Source organism: Cottoperca gobio, chromosome 9 (genome assembly GCF_900634415.1).
Source record: "Cottoperca gobio chromosome 9, fCotGob3.1, whole genome shotgun sequence".
Classification (NCBI taxonomy): Eukaryota; Metazoa; Chordata; class Actinopteri; order Perciformes; family Bovichtidae; genus Cottoperca; species Cottoperca gobio.
Window position 1 is genome coordinate 27,117,998 of NC_041363.1, and position 22,692 is coordinate 27,140,689.

Sequence of the window (22,692 nt, forward strand, 5' to 3'; positions counted from 1 at the left end):
TATTCCCAAGTGCCTGTCACTGCTCATTTCCTCCCCTGTCCCAACAGTGCTGGCTGCTCCACATGACCTCTGTCTTTGAAGCTACGCATTCAATACCGCTTCCAGCCTGCCCAAGAAGAAACAGAAATGGCTACTTCCTGCTAAACTACTAAATGAGCACAATCTTTTCTGTGGAGAAAGTTTTACGACCCTAAACCTGCTTTTATTTCTTTAAGATATTGGCATGCAGCAACAATAAGTTTTAAAACATAGAGAACATCCAAATATATAAACTATTCAACATATTTCTTAACGGACATCATCCTTCATGCTCACTGCCACAGGATGATTTACTGCCTGATGTTCCATTAATCCTGCAGGAGACAGTCTGTCAGTGGGACAGATGTGTGGGAAACTTTAGGAGTTCCAGACGACTGAGAAGCACAGCTAGCAGGATGACGTGATGAAGAGACAGGGATGCATGTCAATTACTAACTGATGTTACACCAACAATAGCTTCTTTGTATGTGAATACGTCTGTTACTATTTCTGCTTTTCCATTGAGTGATCAGCAGTAAAACTAACTATTCTATAGTACTATACTACTATATACTGTATGTATATGTACTATATACATCCCATGTGTTTAACGTGACTAACCCTAACCCTAACCCTTACAATTAGAGAAGCTTGAAAAGGTCCTGAGCTGTTGAGGACTTTACGTCTTGGTGTATCTAAAGAACACCGTCCACTGTTACCAACACAAGCCTCCACGATAAGGACAGCGGTCTAGTTCAGAGTGGATAACAAATCAACTGAACAAAAGTGTGTCGAGTCAAACCCTGAAGCTGTCTGTGAAGAGGTTGAATTCTTTTTAAGTGTGCAATACTGTAAGAGTGACGGAAAGCAACTAAGCACATTTATTCAACAGCTTTGGCTACTTGTTACTTTTAATATTAATATTTTCATTAAAACAATTAAATATGACCAGCTTATAAAATACAATCCATTCAGAATTCCCTCTTAATGTAATATAAGACAGACTTTGTTTACATGTGTTATCTGAGAATCTGGTCAGTCTCGCTTTAATAATGAAGAAGGGCTTGTGTGCTTTAATTGATCCACACCCAGGTGTTACTAAAGACCTTTAGAACGGGAGTGTGCCAGGAGCCTAAACCCAAAGCATTCAGCCTGTTTTACTGTGACATGTCAAAATGTTCTGACTGACATGCAGTTGTGTCTTTGCCTTTGCATTGTGCGCCCCCTTGTGGTAAACTTGTGTTAATCAATGCTAAAATGAGCTGGAAGTAGTTTCCCACTTTACAAACTTGATAAACATTGCACTTCTTTGCATAGAGGGAATCTTAAAACCTTTAATAAAACTAAACTAAATACAAATATGGAACAAATTTCCGGTAGTACAAAGAGTTCACGAACACACGAGTTACGATCACACAGCGTAGCAGAGAGAACAACAAGCAGATTGCAGTTTGATGTCATTGCTACAGATGAAAGCTCTTCATCTTAATCTCAACATGGGCCATACACAGAGAAATAGATATGTAAAGAAAAGGTTTCAGTCTGACTGAAATACATACATCACATTGACATATTGTTTATTCTGTTGCAAGAACAGTGAGGCAGTGTGGCATTTCCTACGAGTCAATATCGCTGATACAGCATAACATCAACCGCTCAGATGAGATATGGCTCCCCGGCTGGAGTCTGGAGAAGGTTCATCACGCGTTTGTATGCCTTTAGATGACATTTAGCAGATGGAAATTAAATCTGAAGCCCTTTTGTTATAGTCACCAGCTATGAATAAGAAAGCAGTCCCAGCCCACATCAGGGAACACATTTTACAAGAAAGAGAAAGAGAAACATCCGCACAGTGCTGCTCGGCTGCAGCACACAGCGCCCAACACATGTAGCAGCTCATTTATTGGAGAGCACAGTCGAACATGCACAATGCATTCTCCATAATGTTGACAACATCTTGTTAAGAGGAAAGAAAGGAGGACACATCAGCATGAGGTCAGACGCCATCTTTTTACAAACTCACCAAACATGCTTTTAAACCGTCTCAACACACAGGAGAGCTTACTTCTTCAATAAATACAATCTATATATATATTACTCAGATATGTTTCACTTATTCACAGCAACACATGCCTCAAACTCAACGCGTGTACTAAAAAGATATCACACTATGACAGTATGCTGTATATACCATCATAAAATCACAATATGCATTTGTTCCTGCTGAAACGTCTCATGCACAGAGAGCCTCAGGTATTTGTTGAGACTGAGGTTTAAAAGCCTGGCGGATGTGTTTGGATGAAGATGCTGATCATATTCTGACCTCAGTGATTCTATAAAGGAAAACTGGAACATTCACTACATTCTTAGTCACATAGATTTCATCACATCGATGGGTTCACAAAAGGTGCTTCATAAAGGGATAACAATGAAAATACAAATTAAAGATACACTGTACAAAATCACACGTTTCACATTTTGGTAAGTTTAAACTCACAGGAAAGCACATGGAACATAAAAAGGTACAGGCACTTCTTTTTCTGTAAAAAGTAGGTCAGCTCATATCTGTACGGAAAGCCAAAAATAGGAAAATATTACAATAATATCAAGCACTTCCTCTCTTAATAGCTTCCATCCTGAAGCCTTCACACGTCAGCCACAGGATACACACATGGAAATATAAGTCAGTGTCTTCACAGAGGCAGAGCATCCTTTCTGCATTCACTAATGTTACACACGGCTGACACACTCCAATGATGCACTTATATTCAAATGTGAAAGCTGAAATGTAATCACTTAGTCAGAATGTATTTGGATGTTTGTGGTTATAGAGAGAAACACATGATCTGCCTCAGGCTTCAGTGCATGTCACAACACCTGAGCCCTGAAGGGTTCACGAGAGGAGGACAGACAAATACCCAGCAAATGATCCGCCATCAACATTAATGTACAGCCCCATGCTCTGTGTGTACATTACCAACACGATTAGGCAACAATAGAACTGTAGAAAACTAATTGATCCTTTGTGAAGACACAGGACATATTTGTATACCTCTCATGAAGGTACATATGTACAAAATCACTGCACAAGTATATCCAATAATAAACTGCTACAATGAAACTAATTACATCCTTAAAATGGTCAAATAAAAGTGTTAATATGCAGACAAAAAATATTGCAAAAAACCTAAGTTTAATATCAAAAGATATTTACTGGGTCTGTCACACCTTGTATGCAAATATACGTTTTATTTTTAATAAAATATGACTTATTTCATCAGCTTGACGACCATCGCTGCCCATCACACTGCCTCAGGATGGTCTCCCTCTGCACGCGCACGCGCACGCACACACACACACACACACACACACACACACACACACACACACACACACACAGCGAGGTAAGTAACAGCAGACTGTGTGCAGATGACCGATACACTGAAGGCTACACGGCCGTCACTCTGTTATTAGAACTCCACGTTGTAAATGCAAAAGACACATCAAGCAGAACGGTGAGCACATCTTTCGCTGCCCGTGCAGGCTCTTTAATCTACAAAGCAACTCTGTCACTGCTCTCAGCCTCATTGTTTTCAGTTCTTCATTTCAAAACTAAATTTGGAAATGTATTGGGGTTTGAAATGTCAAACTTTAGCAATACAAAAATACAAAACCCAGGTGGAAATCAGAGAACAAAGATACCGTTTGCATCATTCTGTAGTTCAACTGCTGCTCCGTCAGTGTTTTATATCAACAGTGGGCTGAAGGCCTGCATGCAGCGAGACAGGAGTCTCTCACAGTGACAGACCCACAGAGAGCTCTGCAGCTCCTTCAGCTCCTTGTTCCGATCACTCTCATCCAGCTTGTTGTTAAAGCCGCCTGCAGGCGTTTGCAGTGAGGACGCTCTGATAAGCCAATTGTACACCACTACCTACACACAGATCAGATTAGAGACTAGCTGATGTCCATGGTGGATCATCTACCAAGCTCAAGAGCCAGGTGTGTCCCTCAGGAGCTGCTGGAGCTAAAAAGGAGACAATGTTGAACTTTCATTCATGAGGATGACAGAGACACAACTCACTAAAACAGGAAAACATGTCACCTTCACTTGTGGTTGAGGGAAGCCTGAGTGGCCAAAAAAGATGAATGCAGCATGGATTATTTGGATTTGAGTTATGCTAGTGATGCTAGATACTAGTTAAGGCCCAGTTACTTTGGAACATAACTAGCAACTAGCAGCAATAACTGTTTGGACCGTATGTACCTGCAGCAAGAAACAACAATGTGAATGGACATAAAATCCATGTAAAAATCCTGTAATGTACATGAAGCCGCAGGACTTCACACGCATTACATGGGACACAATGGAAAGCTTGTATCTGTTGGAGGGTCTTCTGCAGGGTGGGACATGAACACCTGTCACCAGACAGATACTGTGTTCCAGTCACTTTGGTACGTAATCAATGTTTAGTCAAATAAAACTAAGTTACAGAGTGTTATGAAGAGCCACTGGCCAAAATAAAGTCAGCTTCCTGCTCAGGTCTTGTGTTTTCCCTCCAACGAGCCACATCCAAACCAACAGAACTAGACAAATGCCAGTTACTGCTGACGGTAACTGGCATTTAGTCGACGGTTAGTCGTGACAAAAAGCCCATGTCCTTTATCTAGAGCCCAGTGAGGTCTACGATGGCCTTGATGAAGATGGTATCGTCGCGTATGTAAGAGTTCTTAGAGTCCAGCTTGGAGAGTGGACAGAAGAGCGGGCAGCCGCTGGCGATGTTCATGTCGCTGACGGGCCTCTGGAAGGACGAGGAGGAGATGTCGGGCCGGAAGGCGTCGATAATGTGCTCCCTGTTGTTCTGGTCGAGCAGCATGAGGGTGACCTGTACACACGGGGGAGCCTTACATTTCCAGCACAATATGAGGAACAGTGTATTCAATGCTGAGTCACAGAAATAGTGTTATTTTACATTTATTTTTGTGTACAGCAGGTTACACAATGAGGTCATTAGTGAGCTGTAGAGGAGCATGTTCAGCTTTAGTGTGTGTGTGTGTGTGTGTGTGTGTGTGTGTGTGTGTGTGTGTGTGTGTGTGTGTGTGTGTGTGTGTGTGTGTGTGTACGCAGAGGTGGAAGAAGTACTCAGATCTATTACTTCAGTAAAAGTACTAATACCACAGTGTAGAAATACTCAGCAAAAGTCCTGCATTCAAATATTTACTTCAGTAAAAGTACAAAAGTATTGACATCAAAATATACTTAAAGTACCAAAAGTAAAATAATAATATATGTTTATATCTTATTGTATTATAATTATTGATGCATTAATGTGCTCATCACTTTAATGGTGCAGCTGGTAAAAGTATAGCAGAATACTGCTGGGGAAGTATTATCTATAATAATACATTATCATTTATCAGTTGATTATATTTAGAATTATGAATCTCAATCTGCAAAGTAACTAGTAACTAAAGTCACCATGTAGTGGAGTGTTTAACTAAATACTATACTCAGCTAATAATAATAATAATAATTACCAGTGTCCGGTGGCATTTTTCTTGTCTGATTAAATTTGTGATACCTTCTGGTTGAAAGGCCACTTGAGGAGTGCGTCGCTGTGTCCCCTCATCACCACGAAGAAGAGAGACAGGTGTGTGCCGCGGCCCGTCCCGTCACCGTTCAGGTAGATCCTCAGGCACATCTTGTAGCCGTATTTACTGGTATAAAAAGCTGGAAAACACAATTACACATTCTTCACTGCGACACGTGGACAGCCTTAATCACACCTATACCTCCTCATTGTGAGGATTAGAGCTCAGATGATTACCAGGGGAGAACATGGCAGGCGCGCGGCCGGCCACGGCGTCCTGCCTCTTCTTGGTGAAGTCCGAGATCTTCCACACAAAGATGCCGTCGTATGTGGCAGCAGACATCTCCCTCATTTTCCCCTCCATCTCCACGATGGACAGGTCCCTCAGACTCACCGTCCTCTCCAGCTGACGGACCTGCAGCACAGGAACACATCGACCATCTTTGAGGATTCACTGAGACCAAAACCCCTGCTCCCTGGAGAGTGTGTGAAGGTGTAAAACAGCTGATAAAGCTTTTAGCAATGATTCTACTCCACAGGTATAATGTAGGTCCATATAGAAGCATAGTGCAATCGTTTACCATCACGGACCCTCTTAGAGAAAAAGCATGATGGAAATAGAAGCACACTGAACTTCATTGCCCCTTTGACTGATGCAGGGATCTGTACATAACGATTAGAACAAGTGACCAAGTTTAAATTCTCTTTTCAGTTCTGCTGCCATGACAACCGAATATCCCTTCAGTACGTTAACTTAATCCAGTTGGACTGCAGACGTCACCTTGTTGTTGAGGATCTCAATCTTGTCCTGGTCCAGTCGGTGTTGGCGGTTGTAGGCCTCCATGGTGGTGCAGGAGCGCTGCATCTCTCGGTTGAGGACGCAGACGATGTTCTCAAACGTGCTCACTTTGAGCTCCAGCTCCTGGCAGCGGCGGCTCAGCTCAGCCACCTTGGTCTTTTCGCTCTGCAGCTGCAGCTCTAGCGCAGCGCCAACGCCGCTGGGCAGCGGGGTGAAGGAGGTGGCCAGGGTCGGGGCGCATGCACCCTGCACGGAAGCCGCAGCCCCTCCCCCACCCAGCTGGTTCATCTTGACCTCCAGCTCCCTGAGGGACTGGTGCAGCTCCTGCAGCTTGTGGCTGGCTGCCTCCAGGCTCTGGGGCTGCAGGCTCTCCAGGCTCACCTTTATGCCCATGATGAAATGCAGGAGCAGGTTGAGATGTTCATACGAACACTGCCGCTCATGGTCATGGATCTTCTCCCTCTCCACCTCCACTCAAAGAAAGACACAAGCAGAAACACATTCAGAGCACAGACCACAGGCCTCGTCCATCACAAGCAAACAAAACAGACATTTTAAATGTGTGAAATATGCCACAGAAGAAGAAAAGAGTAAAAGCATATCGCAAAGAAATAATGGAGCTAATAATGCAAATATACGCTATACAAAGTATTCATCAATGCAATTTTTCACATTTGACACGGAACAACTGAAAAAATGCTCTGAGAGCAAAGTGAGTACAAGTACTTATTCTCTCACACTCACACACACACACACACACACACACACACACACACACACACACACACTCACACACACAGTAATAACTGTTGAATGATGTAATACCTTTGCAAACTAAAGAAAATGACTGTTGTTTCATTAACTTGATGCTAATCGATTAGCCTTAAGTTAAATCATTGATCTGAAAATGTATTTTATAAATGCTTTCTGTCTACTGAGGGGCAGAGTGATGAATTCTGAAGTTATTACATGATCCAGTAGTTGATACATTAGCCATTTTTACACGTATAGCAAATTATGACAAAAATGTCTACTTACAGACGTATCGCAGCCAACAACATGAAATCTGCATGGAGCTTTAAATTTACTGCAGAACTTAATATGGTCCACATACTGCAAAACAAAAAAATGAAAGAAGCTAATGATCTATAGAAAGCGTTGCAGATTTTGATCCCTAGCTAAATGGTAATGAGACCAATCCAACAGAATTATGAGAAATCATTTGAAAAGAAAGATCTGGGATACCTTTTCTCTCGGGATCTTTTTCTTTGCACAACCTTCACAAATCATCGGGTACTTTGGACAGATTTCATCATGAGCCTAAAACAATATGCAAAGTTAGTTCACAATAAGAGAAATATCTCATCCTCGTGCAGTTAGACGTCAATAATTTAATTGAACAATAATATGTTTATGTAGAACGTTTGCACAAACATGTTGTGACTTTTTGTATCTGTGTTCATCTGTTTGTGAAGGCACAAAGGAGAGTGTCAGAGTCTTAGCCATGCCCAAAGAGGGTACAACATGTTGAATAGATTGTGAAACTCCTTTTTGGGGAGTGCCAGCTCTAACTTACTACAAGTAAATAGGTTAGTAAGATTGTGTTTAAATAGCACCTTTTAAATCAAAGTTACAAAGAGCTTCACAGGGAAAACATACATATACAGTTAGAAACAGAGGACACATATAAATGACTATACAGTCTATACAGGGAAGGCAAGAGGTGGGTCGTGAGAAGTTTTTTGAGGTGGTATAAGGATGTAAGAGGTCGGAGATGTATGGAGGGGCAGGGCCATGTAGTTGTGTCTGTACTTTGACCTTTTGCTTGGCCTCCCTGTTACACTGGGCATCCTGCTTTTGCTTTGCTTTGTCTGTCAACTTTAAACTCTGTCTTTAAAAAGGTGCTATATAAATAAAGTTATTATTAATATTCTTCTTCTTCAACAAACCCTAAAGGCAGGAAGTCCCCTTGGTCATTCACCAGGATTTAGTGGATCATTTACAACAACATAATGAAATACGACTAAATAGGGCTGCAGGTGTCGTGTCAGGATGATCAGATGGGAGATGAAATTAAACGCTCAGTGTTCAGTGCTCAGAGGCCTGACCTTGATGTTCTTTAGCAGGAAGGGCTCTTTGCAGTATTTACAGTTGAGCGTCCTCTCTGGACATTCTCTCTCGTTGTGCCGCTCCTGCTCATTGGCTCTCATCAGCTCTTTGCAGGAGGGGCACAGGATGATCATGAAGTCACAGTTGTCCTCATGACTGGCCTGTGGGTGATCAACAAAGAAAACCTCCACATGTTTTATAATCTTCACTTATTGTGTGATGAACTTGCTGATGGAGGTGTATGTACATATCTGACAACAAGTGAGGCGATGATTCAGGCTCTAAATGACTTTTGATTTCATTAATGCTCACACGATGGACAGCTGACTGCCAGTCTGTGTTTTTAATGTACTCTGTGTAGTTTTTCACCACTAGTGCTGCTGCAATGTTTTCTGAGCACAGTTACAGCACTTGTGTTTTTCATTTGGACGGAGGGAGGCATGCGTCTATACTCCAGATTGTTTTCTTTAACATCCCGTAAACACGTGTTAAAATGTCAACTGTTGTTGAATGTTATACATGTCCGAAAGATTTCAGTCATGGTGATTTCGGCGACACAATTTAATACTACAGCAAACACTGTTTAAGCTTTGTGAAAAATACAAGAGAAGAGCAGCTGGTCAGTGTGTTTACAGCGCAGCCACATGAACTCACATTGTTTTACGCAGGAATCAATAATTGTTCCTTTTCCATCATGCAATGAGCCACCATGATGTGAGGAGTAGTTGCAGGGCTGCAGTTGCATAATCAAAAAGACCGATCGTGTCTTTTCCTATCCACTTTTCCTTGACCTCCATGAAAAACGTCATGAGGTCAAGGAAAGATGTGAAGGAGAATTCATAAGGACGTAGGAAAAGACAATCGCGGTGCTCAGAGAACCACTGCACTGGCCGCATATGTTTTTTTAGCAACTTTATTTACAACACATAGAAAATGAGTGCAGTGACAAACTCAATGCTGTACAATTCAAGTAATCTTTTTAATTAAACAGCGACGGCAGGTGTTAGTGATTAGTGCGTTGCTTTAAATGTTGCTGCAACAAGGAATTGTGGGACGGCATTATCTCCTTTCCTTTAGTTAAGGATGGTCCTGTGTACCACATGCTAAAGGAGATAAGAAAGGAAGCATTGAAGCAGCTTTCCTTAGCATTTAGAGAAATCTAAGCTCTTATCATGGCTGACACATGGTGGAGGATGAAACCTGACGCCATCTTCTCTTGGCAGACAGCTGCAGTCATAAGAAAGGTGTGAGCATCTAGATGCATCTAACAGTAAACTTCAACATGTTGGAAATGCTCATATTGTGTACCGGCTGCTCTCACACGCAAATTGTTACAGGAAATCTGTCTTCTGGCTTGTTGAACGTCATGTTGTAAATGTAGAACTTCTATCAGCATGTGATCAGTGGCAGAGACATTCTGCATTATAGGGTTTAGAAATGGACATTTGACTGGGAGCGGGGGTCTGTGTCTCTGCCTGCTTTACCTCAAACTCTTTGATAGTTCCCGTCCACGTGCATCCTTCGTTGGGACAGACAGCTGCCAAGGCCTCCACTTCTCTCCGAGCTGCGTTGTCAGGGAAGGCCTGCGTGGAGAAGCAGAGGTTGTTGTTGTTGGTTTGAGTCTTCTGTTACAGTCTGAGGGCTCGTGTTACAAACGCTCTGCATCACTTTCCCGACGAGCTCACTTTTCTCTCCTGGCTCTAATTCCTCCAGCACATATGGTCATTCTCGGGACACACAGCGATAGCTGCACCATCTACTGTCTACCCTGCTGAGAAAGAATTTTATCAAGTTTCTATTTAGTTGGCTCTACTATGGACCCCATCCCCTCCAGCTTTGTCAAGGCCTGCCTTCCTGCTCTCTCTCCACTTATCACTGCAACAATAAACTCCTCCCTGTCTACTGGCATTGTCCCACCATCCATCCCTTAAAGCAGGGGTGGGGAACCATGTTCCTATCAAGGGCCATTTTATTTTTTACAACATCCTTCGAGGGCCATACTAATTATTGAACTCATAACGACACAGCCCATTCATTTCACCTTTCTTTTATGCTGTGCAAAAAAGAAACTTTTTTATCCATGTATCTTTCTGTTTTATCAGAAATCCTTTATTAGTCCCACAACGGGGAAATGTATCTTGTCACAGCAAAAGAACATATGAAGTAAAAAGGCAGTAAACAATAATTAAATAGAATAAAAAATAATATAAGTACCAAGTGGTTGATAGAAAATAAAGTGAGTATTGTACATGGCAGTGATAATTGCACAGCAGTGGTGGAACAGTCTGATCTTGGTGTGGTGGTCTACCGATCTATCTTTCCATGTTTGTATGTTCCGCTCTGCAGAGAGCTGCTTGTTGGGACAAACTCCACCGAAGAGCGTTAACTTTATCCAAACGCACTCGTCCTTTCAGCTTGTGCAGTTCGGCATGTTGCGTGCTGTAATTGTCATCACCGCAAGCACGTCCTCACAAACTAGGCACACTTTTACTTCCACAAATAATCATTCGTCCATTTCTCCTGGAAAATGCGACATTCCGCATCCAGCTTTCTGTTTTACACTCGCCACGCTGCGTTCACTGATGTCAATGACAGTCTTGTTTAATATTGAAGTTTTTTGACATGACGTGACCACGTGATGACACGTTCCGCTCATGTTGTGTTCAAGGATCCTGACCTTGGCCAGGAAAAACAGTCAGTCACCCCGATTTATTCTATTGCCGTCTAGATTTTTTATTTGTTTTTCTAGTGGATTTTTTTGTGTGCGTTTATGAATTACCTGGAGGGCCGGATCAAATGGTCTCACGGGTCGTATACAGCCCGGAGGCCGGAGGTTCCCCACCCCTGCCTTAAAATCTCTGCTGTCACCCCTATTCAGAAAAATCCTGGACTCATCCCTGATACCCCAAACAACCTCGGACCAATCTCCATCCTACCTTTTCTGTCCAAAGTTCTGGAAGGCGCTGTAGCCTCTCAACTTAAACATCACCTCTCTGCCAACAACCTGTATGAAACATTCCAGTCCGGATTCCGCTCCAACCACAGCACTGAAACTGCACTCCTCAAAATCACCAACGACCTTCGCCTCTCCTCTGACGCTGGTAACCTCAACATTCTCGTCCTCCTCGACCTCAGCGCCGCCTTTGACACCATCAATCACTCCATCCTCCTCACCCGACATGAAACTACCTTCAACATCACCACCACTGCCCTCTCTTGGTTCAAATTCTACCTCTCTGACAGGCACCAGTTCATCTCCATTAATAACTGCAAATCCCCTACCGCTCCCCTCCCCCAAGGTGTCCCCCAAGGATCAGTTCTCGGCCCCCTCCTCTTCATCCTGTACCTGTTCGTCCTTGGTCAAATAATCCGCAGTCATGGTCTCCAATTCCACTGCTTTGCTGATGATATCCAGCTCCTCATCTCCACCAAGTCTATCTCCACCGCTACCTACTGTATCCTGACAAACTGCATCTCTGAAATAAAATCCTGCCTTCAAATCAATTTTCTAAAACTAAACTGTGAAAAATCCGAAATCATCATCATTGGACCAAATCCACCCACAACCTCAACATCCACGTTTCCTCAGTTTCCACCTCCCCTCACATCCGGAATCTTGCCATCATCTTTGATCAAACCCTCTCCTTCCACCAACACACACACCCTCCGCTCTGCTGCTGCTAACCTCCTGTCCCCCCCCATCCGGACCAAGCTCAGATCCTGGGGGGACAGGGCCTTCTCCATCGCTGCTCCACCCTCTGGAACTCTCTACCTCAAACCCTCAGAGACTCCTCCTCACTCTCCAGATTCAAATCATCAGTTAAGACTCACCTGTTCAACACTGCCTTCAGCCACTGACCGTCTCGTCTGCTTATCCTCCCTTTTTTTTTGTCTGTCAAGCGTCTTTGAGTTACTAGAAAAGCGCTATACAAGTCTAATGTATTATTATTATTATTATTATTATTATTATTATTATTATTATTATTATTATTATACTCTAGCACATTGGAAAACAAACCATGACTATGACGTTACAGCGCTGACTCCACAGGGTTTTTACATCCACAAAATGTTGGCTCTCATCACCTGCAACCTATTGTTACCGTAAGGTAACAAGATGCAATGTAGTGTAAAAAAAAATGTACATACACCGCCTTGCTTGAGAATGGAGGTGGGTTCCTCAAACAAGTCTTCTTTGATGCAAGCACTGCATTTCTGTGGTCCAGAACTTGAAGGGAGGAAAAGCAAACATCACATTAGTAACTACCATCTTCACCGTGTCAGACAATATAGATGCTGTAGAATACCATCACCGCTATCTAAAGTCTGTGTCCACTCTTGACCCTGGGATCAGTGATTATGATGGCAAAATCACAACTCAAGGTTTCCCTAATGCTCTAGAAGTGAACGCCCGAACAAAACCTGTCACGGCTCCTTTAGCTGACGAAGACCGTGAGATGAAGGCTCCAATAAAGCTGATAAGTGGACCTTGAGCACATATAGAGCTCAACACATTAGTTGATTAAGTGATTTGTTGATCGACAACAACTATTTTGATAAACAGTTTTTCTGCGCTAGTCAACTAGTCATTTTAATATAAAAAGTTTGGCTTTAGTAAACAGTGATTTTTTACATTTTAGACAAAACAATTATAACCGTTCATTAAAAGAAACATTGGCATATTGATCAGTAATGAAAATAATCATTAGCTGCAGCCCTTCACACATACTATTGTCTACGTTGTCATTTTATTGAAGGTATTTATAGAGGTACCTAAACTTCATTCAAATATACAGTTAAGCAACAAGTTGCCGTATTGTTTATATTTACACACACACACACACACACACACACACACACACACACACACACACACACAGGAAACCAGACTACTGTAAACATTTTTAATAAAGACACAAATAACATGTTTGTATCTGTAACCTGGTCTCTTACCCCTGGTTGGTCAGTAATCAGTTATCTTACTGCATAAACAGATGAGGGGCCCCTATCCACCCCCACCCCATCACAGTACACAGGTGTAGGAGGCAGCCACCACTGTGCGGGCATATTACAACCTGGTGGCAACTAATAGGAATATGGACTATGTAAGCATAATATAAACTAACATAATAAATGTTTAGATTTCAACAGAGGGGCTCTCTACAAGGTGGTAAGATCATAATGCAGGACTTACTTTCGTATTTATATTGGATATAGAGAGTATAGAGAGTCAACACAACTAGATTTACAAGAAGAAGAAGAAGAAGAAGAAGAAGAAGAAGAAGAAGAAGCCTGATTTCAGTTCAGTTCATTTATTTATTTCGTTTGCTGTATGTATTCACTGTAGTCACACACTGTGCTACACTGACACTCATCCCCAATAGTAATTAAATAGAGTCACAAATTGATTTTTGTAACACCAGTTAAAAAAAACTAGTGGAAAGTAGGCTACACGCATTAGGCTATTGGATAGATATTGTCAGGTCACGTTATCTACCATATGGTGTCATAAAGGTCATCCGAAACTCCAATCAGAAAATGTCCAGTTTAATGTTGGCTCGTTTATCGACAAAGATACAAACGGATTGGAATATATTGTAAACGTGATAACATTTTCCGAACCTTCTAGTAAATTCCGCCGACACATGAACCTGATATTAGTTTAACACAATACAAATGTCGAAGAGTTGTCAAGTTCAACTCTTCGACATTTCCACTGCTTGCTCGGGCCAGCCACAACAGAGGTTAGCGGGACGAGACTATGAGGACACTGGCCAACACGTCACACAAACTGAGATTATATTGGGATCAAGGGGTGGTTGGTAAATTGCATGTACGCCGAATTATGCAGTGGGTCTTTGCAATGTATATATTGTTACTTGTCTTTGTAGTCGTATGTAGCGTTACCTATAACAATAAGAGTCTGTATTCAATTGAAGGATATTTGAAGGAGGGTTGGTGACCAGCTCTGATTGCTCATATGGGCTACACATCTAGCTAGCTCCCTAGCACTGACACTACTCACCTCACAATTTTGTTGAAACAGAACGAACAAAAGCGGTGACCACATTGAGCTTGCAGGGGCCTTCTCAAGATTTTCTGGCACGAATTGCACAAATGCTTGTCTTCCAGGTTGTTGGCCAGAATTTTCTTAGGGAAGCCCGGTTTGTTGCCTTCCAGGGAAGATGGTGGAGACGGCTCTTGTGCAGCCATTATTCCCCTTGAACAATATCGAGATACTCAGCGGGGTGTGTTCAAGACAGCAAACACAGCTACATTTAATTTTTAAAATAATCGCCAGCAACGACCCATTTCTCTTTGACAACTTATTACAATGTGTATAACGTTAAGAACGCATAACGATATCGGATCTTCATATGCATTGACAAAGAGACTAGGCGTTTTCATGTGATAAATGTGACAGATGCTGAGGATGCTATGTTCCGTTGTAAATTACTACGTCTACCGCTAGGCGACGCAAGCCCGAGAGAAGAGCATCGTCCAGGCGAGTCCCATCAGGAAGCAGGCTGCGCTGCGCTGGATCATTGGACCAGCAGAGCAGCGCTGCCGCAACCAGCTACATTTAGCCAGGGTAACCTCGGAAGTGTTGTCATTTTGTCTTCAAACTAAAAGCAAGTTATTTGTATTCGTCAGTTTTAGTATATGCAAAATCATAATGTGGGATCTTCAAATTCTAAAGATGTCTGAAACCCAATGCTATAGATTGGTATTGCAGACAAATATGTATGGCCCATATTATAATCAGTCAACAGACCAGTTTCATCTAGTAGTAAAAGTTGAGTGTGAGAATGACAGTGACTTGTGTTCTCCCTCAGTATGGATACTGGATTGGCTACAGTGGATATGTGTAAGAAGACCTTGAGTAGCTCCAGCTGTTGCAGTACAGCAGTGTTACTCATTGCGCGGCTCGCCAAGCTTTAATTGGTGGCAGTGGACTAAATAAAGGGGTGATAGATATGATTATGGAGTCAATACAGATATTTCATAAAAACACTAAAAACAAGCAGGGCTATTACATATAACCCACTAAAACACTGAAAGTGTCTGCTCTATTAGCCTACAAATAATAGATAATAATAATTGATAAAAGATGCAAATATAGACCAGAAACAAGATATTTAAACTTGCTCGGCCGACACTGACTCACTGCGGAGCTGCCAGTTCTGGCGGTCTATCAGCACTACAATGGTGAATGTGCTTTTGGACGGGTAGATACATGGTGGGCTAGTATAGAAATAAATAAACTTAAACTCATTAAAAATATGTTAACATAAGCATGCTTATGAATATGGACATTTGTTAAAAAAAAAAAATCATTTATATCGCTCAATTTGAATATTTAAATTGGAGGATACTACGACCAACCTGGCACTTCATACTTCATATAGTTAGTTTGGCTCCGGTCGACTCGTTTCACCATTTCATGCTAGTTAGCGCGTCTTTCTACAGACGTCAAATGGATTGATTTCTTATTAAAAAGTTGCACACCAGTTAGACAGAAACAAAGTGTGACAAACGAGGAAAATTAAGATTTGTCTTTGGAGCATCAAACCACAACGGAGTCGAGAGGAAGATGCTGGAGATGTGGTTTGTGGACAGACAACAGCTGCTCCGTTAAAAAAGAAAGGCACGAGCCATACAAGACGAGCATAGGACATTTCAAGACAAGTGGACAGGAATGTGTATTTGTCCTCCACGAGTCGAACCCTTCGTGCTTAATATGCAAACAAACCCGCTCTGGTTTCAAGAGAAGTCATTTGGAGCTGCATTTATAAACTATGCATCCAAAATTCAATGAAATTTACGCACCTGGAAGAGAAATTAGTTTTTTTTTTAAATAGAGCAGCTTTCTTCTGTTTCTGGACAACAAAGGCTCATATACAGGACAACTAACACCGCTGAACGATTAATTGAGGCATCTTTTGAGATCGCATGGATTTTGGCTCGGGCAAAAAAAACATTCTCAGACTCAAACATTGTGAAAGACTGCTTTTTGGCTTCAGTAGAAATATTTTTTGCAGAGTTTGACAAGATAATCCTGCTTTTATTGAATGCGTTAGTTGGCTGCATTACATATTGTATGTTCTGGGTGGGATGACAGATTAATAAACAGACATGCTTGTTATGACTGGATGTAGCTTTTCATACTTTGCGGTAAAAGTGGCTCTCCTATTGACTTTGTCCTATCAATGTGGCTCTCACGTAAAAAATAGTGAAGACTCAGCTGTAGACTATTTTGAGGAGTTTCTACTGAAATTATGTTAATAATTAATGAAAGGGACAGCCATCACTTGTTTACATGTATTACACTTACTGTATTTAAATTAACGCTACTTGTATTTATATGTTTCTACTACATTGCATCACATTACATTACAGTTCATTTAAAGCAACTTACAATAAGTGCAAACAATCATGAGGATACAACTCCGAACAGCAAGAATCTTGGAAGTACATAAGCTTCAAATAGGTACAATCCTTTAGAACAATAACTTCAAATAAACTAAACAAAAGTGGAACATACAGAAACAATAGAAGAATTCAACTACTAGAAACAAATAAGCCAAACCAATGGCTTATACTGTTGCAGTACATGTTTGTTATTGAACTATATGATTGCACTTCATCCTGTAACTTGTTATGTACCTGTGTTTGAATCAAATCAAATCAAATTTATTTGTATAACCCAATATCACAAATTCTACATTTGTCTCAGTGTGCTTTACAGACTGTACAGGTTACGACACCCTCTGTCCTTAGACCCTCGCATCGCACAAGGAAAAACTTCCTAAAAGAAACCCCATAATTAAAGGGGGAAAAATGGAAGAGACCTCAAGGAGAGCAACTGAGGAGGGATCCCTCTCCCAGGATGGACAGACGTGCAATAGATGCCGTGTGTACAGGATAAACAACATAGTACAAATACAACATTTGACAGAAATGATGTGTTGAAAAAGAGAAAGTATGGATGAATCCAGGAAAATGTCAAAAAGGCTTCCCGGTGTCCAGTAGGACCAGGGCAGCAGGCGCAGCCACGATTCATGATCCTGACGTAAACTTTATCAGTGGCAACCTGCCACATGAAAAACGCAGAAACTCCGGGGATGATGCCCCGGATGGTGAGTTAGTAACACACATTTACATAAATGCATACAGATAGAGAGGGAGAAGAAGAGAGGGAGGGGAGGAGAGAGGAAGAGAAGGAGGAGTGTAGGGAGGTGTCCCCCATCAGTCTAAGCCTATAGCAGCATAACTAGGGGCTGACAAGGCAAACCTGAGCCAGCCCTAACTATAAGCTTTATCAAAAAGGAAAGTATTTAGCCTGCTCTTAAATATGGAGAGGGTGTCTGCCTCCCGAACACAAACTGGAAGCTGGATCCACTGGAGATGAGCTTGATAGCTGAAGGCTCTGGCTCCCATTGTACTCTTAGAGACTCTAGGAACTACAAGTAACCCTGCAGTCTGGGAGCGCAATGCTCTAGTTGGTTTATAAGGTACTATGAGATCTTTAAGATATGCTGGAGCCTGACCATTAATTGCTTTGTAAGTCAGGAGAAGGATTTGAATTATATTCTGTATTTTACCGAGAGCCAGTGCAGAGCAGCTAATACAGGAGTATTATGATCCCGTTTCCTTGTTCTTGTCAATACACGTGCCGCTGCATTTTGGATCAACTGAAGAGTCTTAAGCGACTTTTTGGGACAACCTGATAACAATGAGTTGCAGTAATCCAGCCTTGAAGTAACAAATGCATGGACTAGTTTGTCTGCATCATTTTGAGACAGGATGCGTCTTATTTTTGCAATGTTATGTAGATGAAAGAAGGCAGTCGTTGAGATTTGTTTTATGTGGGAGTTAAAAGACAGATCCTGATCAAAGATGATGCCAAGATTCCTTACAGTGGTGCTGGAGGCCAAAGCCATCCAGAGCTTTTATGTCATTAGAAAATGCGTTTCTGAGGCGTTTAGGGCCAAGTATAATAACTTCAGTTTTGTCTGTGTTTAACATCAAAAAGTTGCTAGACATCCAAGTTTTTATGTCCTTAAGACATGCTTGAAGTTTAGCCAATTGATTGGTTTCGTCTGGTTTAATTGATAGATATAATTGGGTATCATCCGCAAAGCAATGAACGTTTTTAGAGTGGTTCCTTATAATATTGCCCAAAGGAAGCATATATAAGGTGAATAGAATAGGTCCAAGTACAGAACCCTGCGGAACTCCAAGACTGACTTTTGCTGTCAAGGAGGATTTATCGTTAACACATACAAATTGAGATCGCTCAGATAAATAGGACTTGAACCAGTTTAGTGCGGTTCCTTTTATGCCAACACAATGTTCCAGTCTCTGTAGTAGAATGTCATGATCAACAGTGTCGAAAGCAGCACTGAGGTCTAACAAGACAAGAACAGAGACGAGTCCTTTGTCTGATGCCAATAGAAGGTCATTGGTAACTTTCACCAGTGCCGTCTCTGTGCTATGATGAACTCTAAATCCAGATTGAAAAACCTCAAATAAACTATTATTATGTAAAAAATCACACAACTGTTTTGCAACTGCTTTCTCAAGGATCTTAGCGAGAAAGGGAAGGTTAGATATCGGCCTATTGTTGGCTAAAACCTCTGGATCAAGACTTTTTAAGAAGTGGTTTTATTACAGCTACTTTAAAGGATTTTGGTACGTAGCCAGATAATAGAGACAGGTTGATCATATTTAATAACGAGGTGTTAATTAAGGGTAACACTTCTTTAAACAGTTTAGTTGGAATCGGGTCTAAAAGACAGGTTGATGGCTTAGACGATGAGATTGTTGAAGTTAGTTGGTTAAGGTTGATTGGAGTAAAACTGTCTAGATATATTTCAGGAGTTACAGATGTTTTTGAAATTCCGGAAGTTGAAGTTAAGTCATTACCAATCGAGGTCAGGAGGAGATTAATTTTGTCTCTAATAATGATAATTTTATCGTTAAAGAAGCTCATGAAGTCGTCACTGGTGAGCGATATAGGAATAGAAGGCTCTGTAGAGCTGTGGCTCTCTGTCAGCCTGGCTACAGTGCTGAAAAGAAACCTGGGGTTGTTCCTTTTTTCTTTTATTAAGGAAGAGTAATAAGCTGCTCTGGCATTACGGAGAGCCTTCTTATACGTTTTAAGATGATCTAACCAGACTAAACGAGATTCTTCCAATTTAGTGGAACGCCATTTACTTTCAAGATTTCTCGACTTTTGTTTTAGTTTGCGGATTTGTAAATTAAGCCATGGAGCTTTCTTTTTCTGTTTTATGATCTTCTTTAAAGGAGCGACAGAGTCGAGTGTTATTCGCAGTGAGGCTGCAGCGCTATCAACAAGTTGATCCATTTGGGAGGGACTAAAGTTAGCATTGGAGTCCTCCGTTCTATTGATATTGAGTCCTGGTATTGAATTAAGTGCTGATGGAATCACTTCCTTTTAGTCACAGCACTTTCAGATAGACATCGAGCGTAGGATATTTTGCCTACTGGTTTGTAGTCCAGTAACAGGACTTCAAAAGTTATTTAAATATGGTCTGATAAAAGAGGATTATGTGGACACACTGATAAACTTTCAATTTCAACACCAGAACAAAGTCCAGAGTGTGGTTTAAACAGTGAGTTGGTTCATGTACATTTTGGCTGAACCCAATTGAATCTAATATTGAGATAAATGCATTATTAAGGCTGTCACTATCAACATCCACATGAATATTAAAGTCACCTACAATAATTACTTTATCTGTTTTAAGGACTAAACTTGATAAAAATTCTGAGAATTCAGATAGAAATTCAGAATACGGAGCAGGAGGGCGGTACACAGTAACAAATAAAACTGGCTTTATTGTTTTCCATGTTGGGTTTGAGAGCGTAAGAACAAGGCTTTCAAAAGAGTTATAGTTTAGTTTTGGTTTAGGATTGATCAAGAGGTTTGAGTCAAATATGGCCGCAACTCCACCTCCTCGGCCAGTGCCTTGGGGAATGTCAGTATTAATATGACCAGGTGGAGTGGATTCATTTAGACTGACATATTCTTCATGTCTCAGCCAGGTTTCAGTGAGACAAAATAAATAAATCTTATTATCTGATATTAAATAATTTACCAATCCAGCTTTCGTTGATAAAGATCTGATGTTTAAGAGCCCACATTTAATTTTTCGATTTAGTTGCACATTTGCAGCGGTGGTGTTTATTTTAATTAGGTTTTCATGTATAACTCCTCTTCTGTTAACCATAGATTTGATTAATTTCAGTGGTCGTGGGGCAGACACAGTCACTATGGGGATTTGAGTGGGTGACTGCCCAGAAAGAAGCACAGAGAAGTGTGTAAGACTGCAACTCTGTCTCCTGGTCTCAACTCTGGGTTGTCATGGATTAGGTCCACTCATAAACTTTGTAATATTATTGGATATGAGATCTGCTCCATCCAAAGTAGGATGAATGCCGTCACTCCTAATCAGACCAGGTCTTCCCCAGAAAGTCCGCCAATTGTCTACGAAGCCCACATCATTATCTGGAAACTACCATGAGAGCCAGCGACGGAATGATGACATGCGGCTAAACATGTCATCATTCAAAAGATTTGGCAGAGAAAACTACAGAGTCCGACATTGTTTTGTTTTGACGCAATCGCGTGTCATTACCGCCGACGTGAATAACAATCTTACTGTATTTACGCTTAGCCTTAGCCAGCAGTTTCAAATGTGCTTCTATGTCGCCCGCTCTGGCCCCAGGAATGCACGTGACTGTCGTCGCTGGTGTCTCAAAATGAACGCATCTTAAAATTGAGCTACCGATAACCAGAGTTGGCTTCTCAGCTGGTGTGTCACTGAGTGGGGACAACCCGTTAGAAACAGCAAGCGGTTGGTGGTGAACCTTGGGCTTCTGATAACACTTCTTTCGGACAGTCACCCAGTCTCCCAGCTGCTCGGGCCCCGCCGGGGGACAGCTAACAGGAGATACCCCTGGTCGGCCCGCACCGGCTATAGCGGGCTTGCTAACAGCAACAGTTTCTAAACGCTGACTAACCATGGTGTGGAGCTGCTCATCTATCCCTCTACAACTTGCCTCCAACCCTGCATATAAACTAAATTTAATACACGTACCATTATCACTAAAGGAGGCAGAGCAATAGCTAAACATGAAACACACCGAGCAGAAGAGAGCATAACAGGAAGAGGGAGATGCCATCGCTAGCTGCCGAGCTACAGCAGCTAACGTTAGCAGAGCCGAAAGGAGCGTAAAGAATTGAGGATTTAGCGAGAGTCGCTAAGAGAAGGAGGATAAGGAGAGAGTTGTAAGTGCTTAGGAAGTACAAGTATATGTTTAGATAGATGACAGGTAATTAGCCGATGTGATCAAGAATATAACAACATTAACTGGGTCAAGCTGGAGCTGCCGAAGTATGCTACCAGCAACACAGAAACATTAACAACCGGAAATGACGCGCTTACCGTAAACACAGGAAGTACAGCCTCGACATCTTGTTGTTTGTACATTACATTTTACATTACAGTTCATTTAGCTGACGCTTTTGTCCAAAGCGACGTACAAAAAGTGCAAACAATCATGGAGATACAACTCCGAACAGCAAGAATCTTGTAAGTACAATAGCTTCAAATAGGTGCAATCGTATAAGTAAACACTGTCTTCAAATAGCTAGTTTGAAGTGCAACAACATAAGTGCAACATACAGAAACAATAGAATACAAATTCAACTATTTAGCTATAAATAAGCCAAACCAATACAAGTGCAACATACAAAGTACAGTTATTTAGTTTTCTTCATTCGCCGAGGTGCAGTTGAAACAGGTGAGTTTTCAGTCTGCGCCGGAAGGTGTGAAGACTGTCTGCTGTTCTCACATCAATGGGGAGGTCGTTCCACCATTTTGGAGCCAGGATAGCAAACAGTCGGGTTTTGTCAGTCCTGTGAGGAGGGAGTTGCAGTAGTCAAGGTGGGAGATGACAAGAGCCTGAACAAGAACCTGCGTCGCCTTCTGAGTCAGTAGGGGAAGTGTCCTCCTGATGTTGTACAGAGTGCATCTGCAGGAGCGGGTTGTTGCAGTGATGTTGGGACCGAAGGACAGTTGGTTGTCCAGCGTCACACCCAGATTCCTTGCAGTCAGAGTCGGGGAAACAACAGAGGTGCCGATGTTA

The 22,692-nt window shown here is 41.7% G+C and overlaps 1 protein-coding gene across 2 annotated transcripts; it reads right to left on the minus strand.

The window, feature by feature from the left end:
- Nucleotides 1–1,332: 1,332 nt before the first annotated feature.
- LOC115013664 (TNF receptor-associated factor 2-like) lies at nucleotides 1,333–14,960 on the minus strand. 2 transcript variants are annotated; one of them, XM_029440115.1, is made up of 10 exons: nucleotides 14,540–14,960; nucleotides 12,664–12,742; nucleotides 9,999–10,097; nucleotides 8,514–8,675; nucleotides 7,651–7,725; nucleotides 7,444–7,518; nucleotides 6,388–6,873; nucleotides 5,844–6,021; nucleotides 5,598–5,746; nucleotides 1,333–4,901 (listed from the first exon to the last, which is right to left on the minus strand). In XM_029440115.1, the coding sequence occupies exons 1-10, from the start codon at nucleotides 14,725–14,727 to the stop codon at nucleotides 4,683–4,685; spliced, it is 1,710 nt and encodes a 569-aa protein (XP_029295975.1). In that variant the 5' UTR covers nucleotides 14,728–14,960; the 3' UTR covers nucleotides 1,333–4,682. The 2 variants fall into 2 exon arrangements, with proteins under 2 accessions (XP_029295975.1, XP_029295976.1); XM_029440116.1 differs by lacking the exon at nucleotides 7,444–7,518.
- Between the last annotated feature and the right edge of the window lie 7,732 nt (nucleotides 14,961–22,692).

Coding starts and splice junctions, on each gene's coding strand:
- LOC115013664 (XM_029440115.1), bottom strand. CDS start 14,727: ATGGCTGCACAAGAGCCGTCTCCACCATCTTCCCTGGAAGGCAACAAA. Junction 5,747..5,843: donor GCCTGCCATGTTCTCCCCTG/GTAATCATCTGA, acceptor TGTGTTTTCCAG/CTTTTTATACCAGTAAATAC. Junction 4,902..5,597: donor AGTGGCCTTTCAACCAGAAG/GTATCACAAATT, acceptor CCGTGTGTACAG/GTCACCCTCATGCTGCTCGA.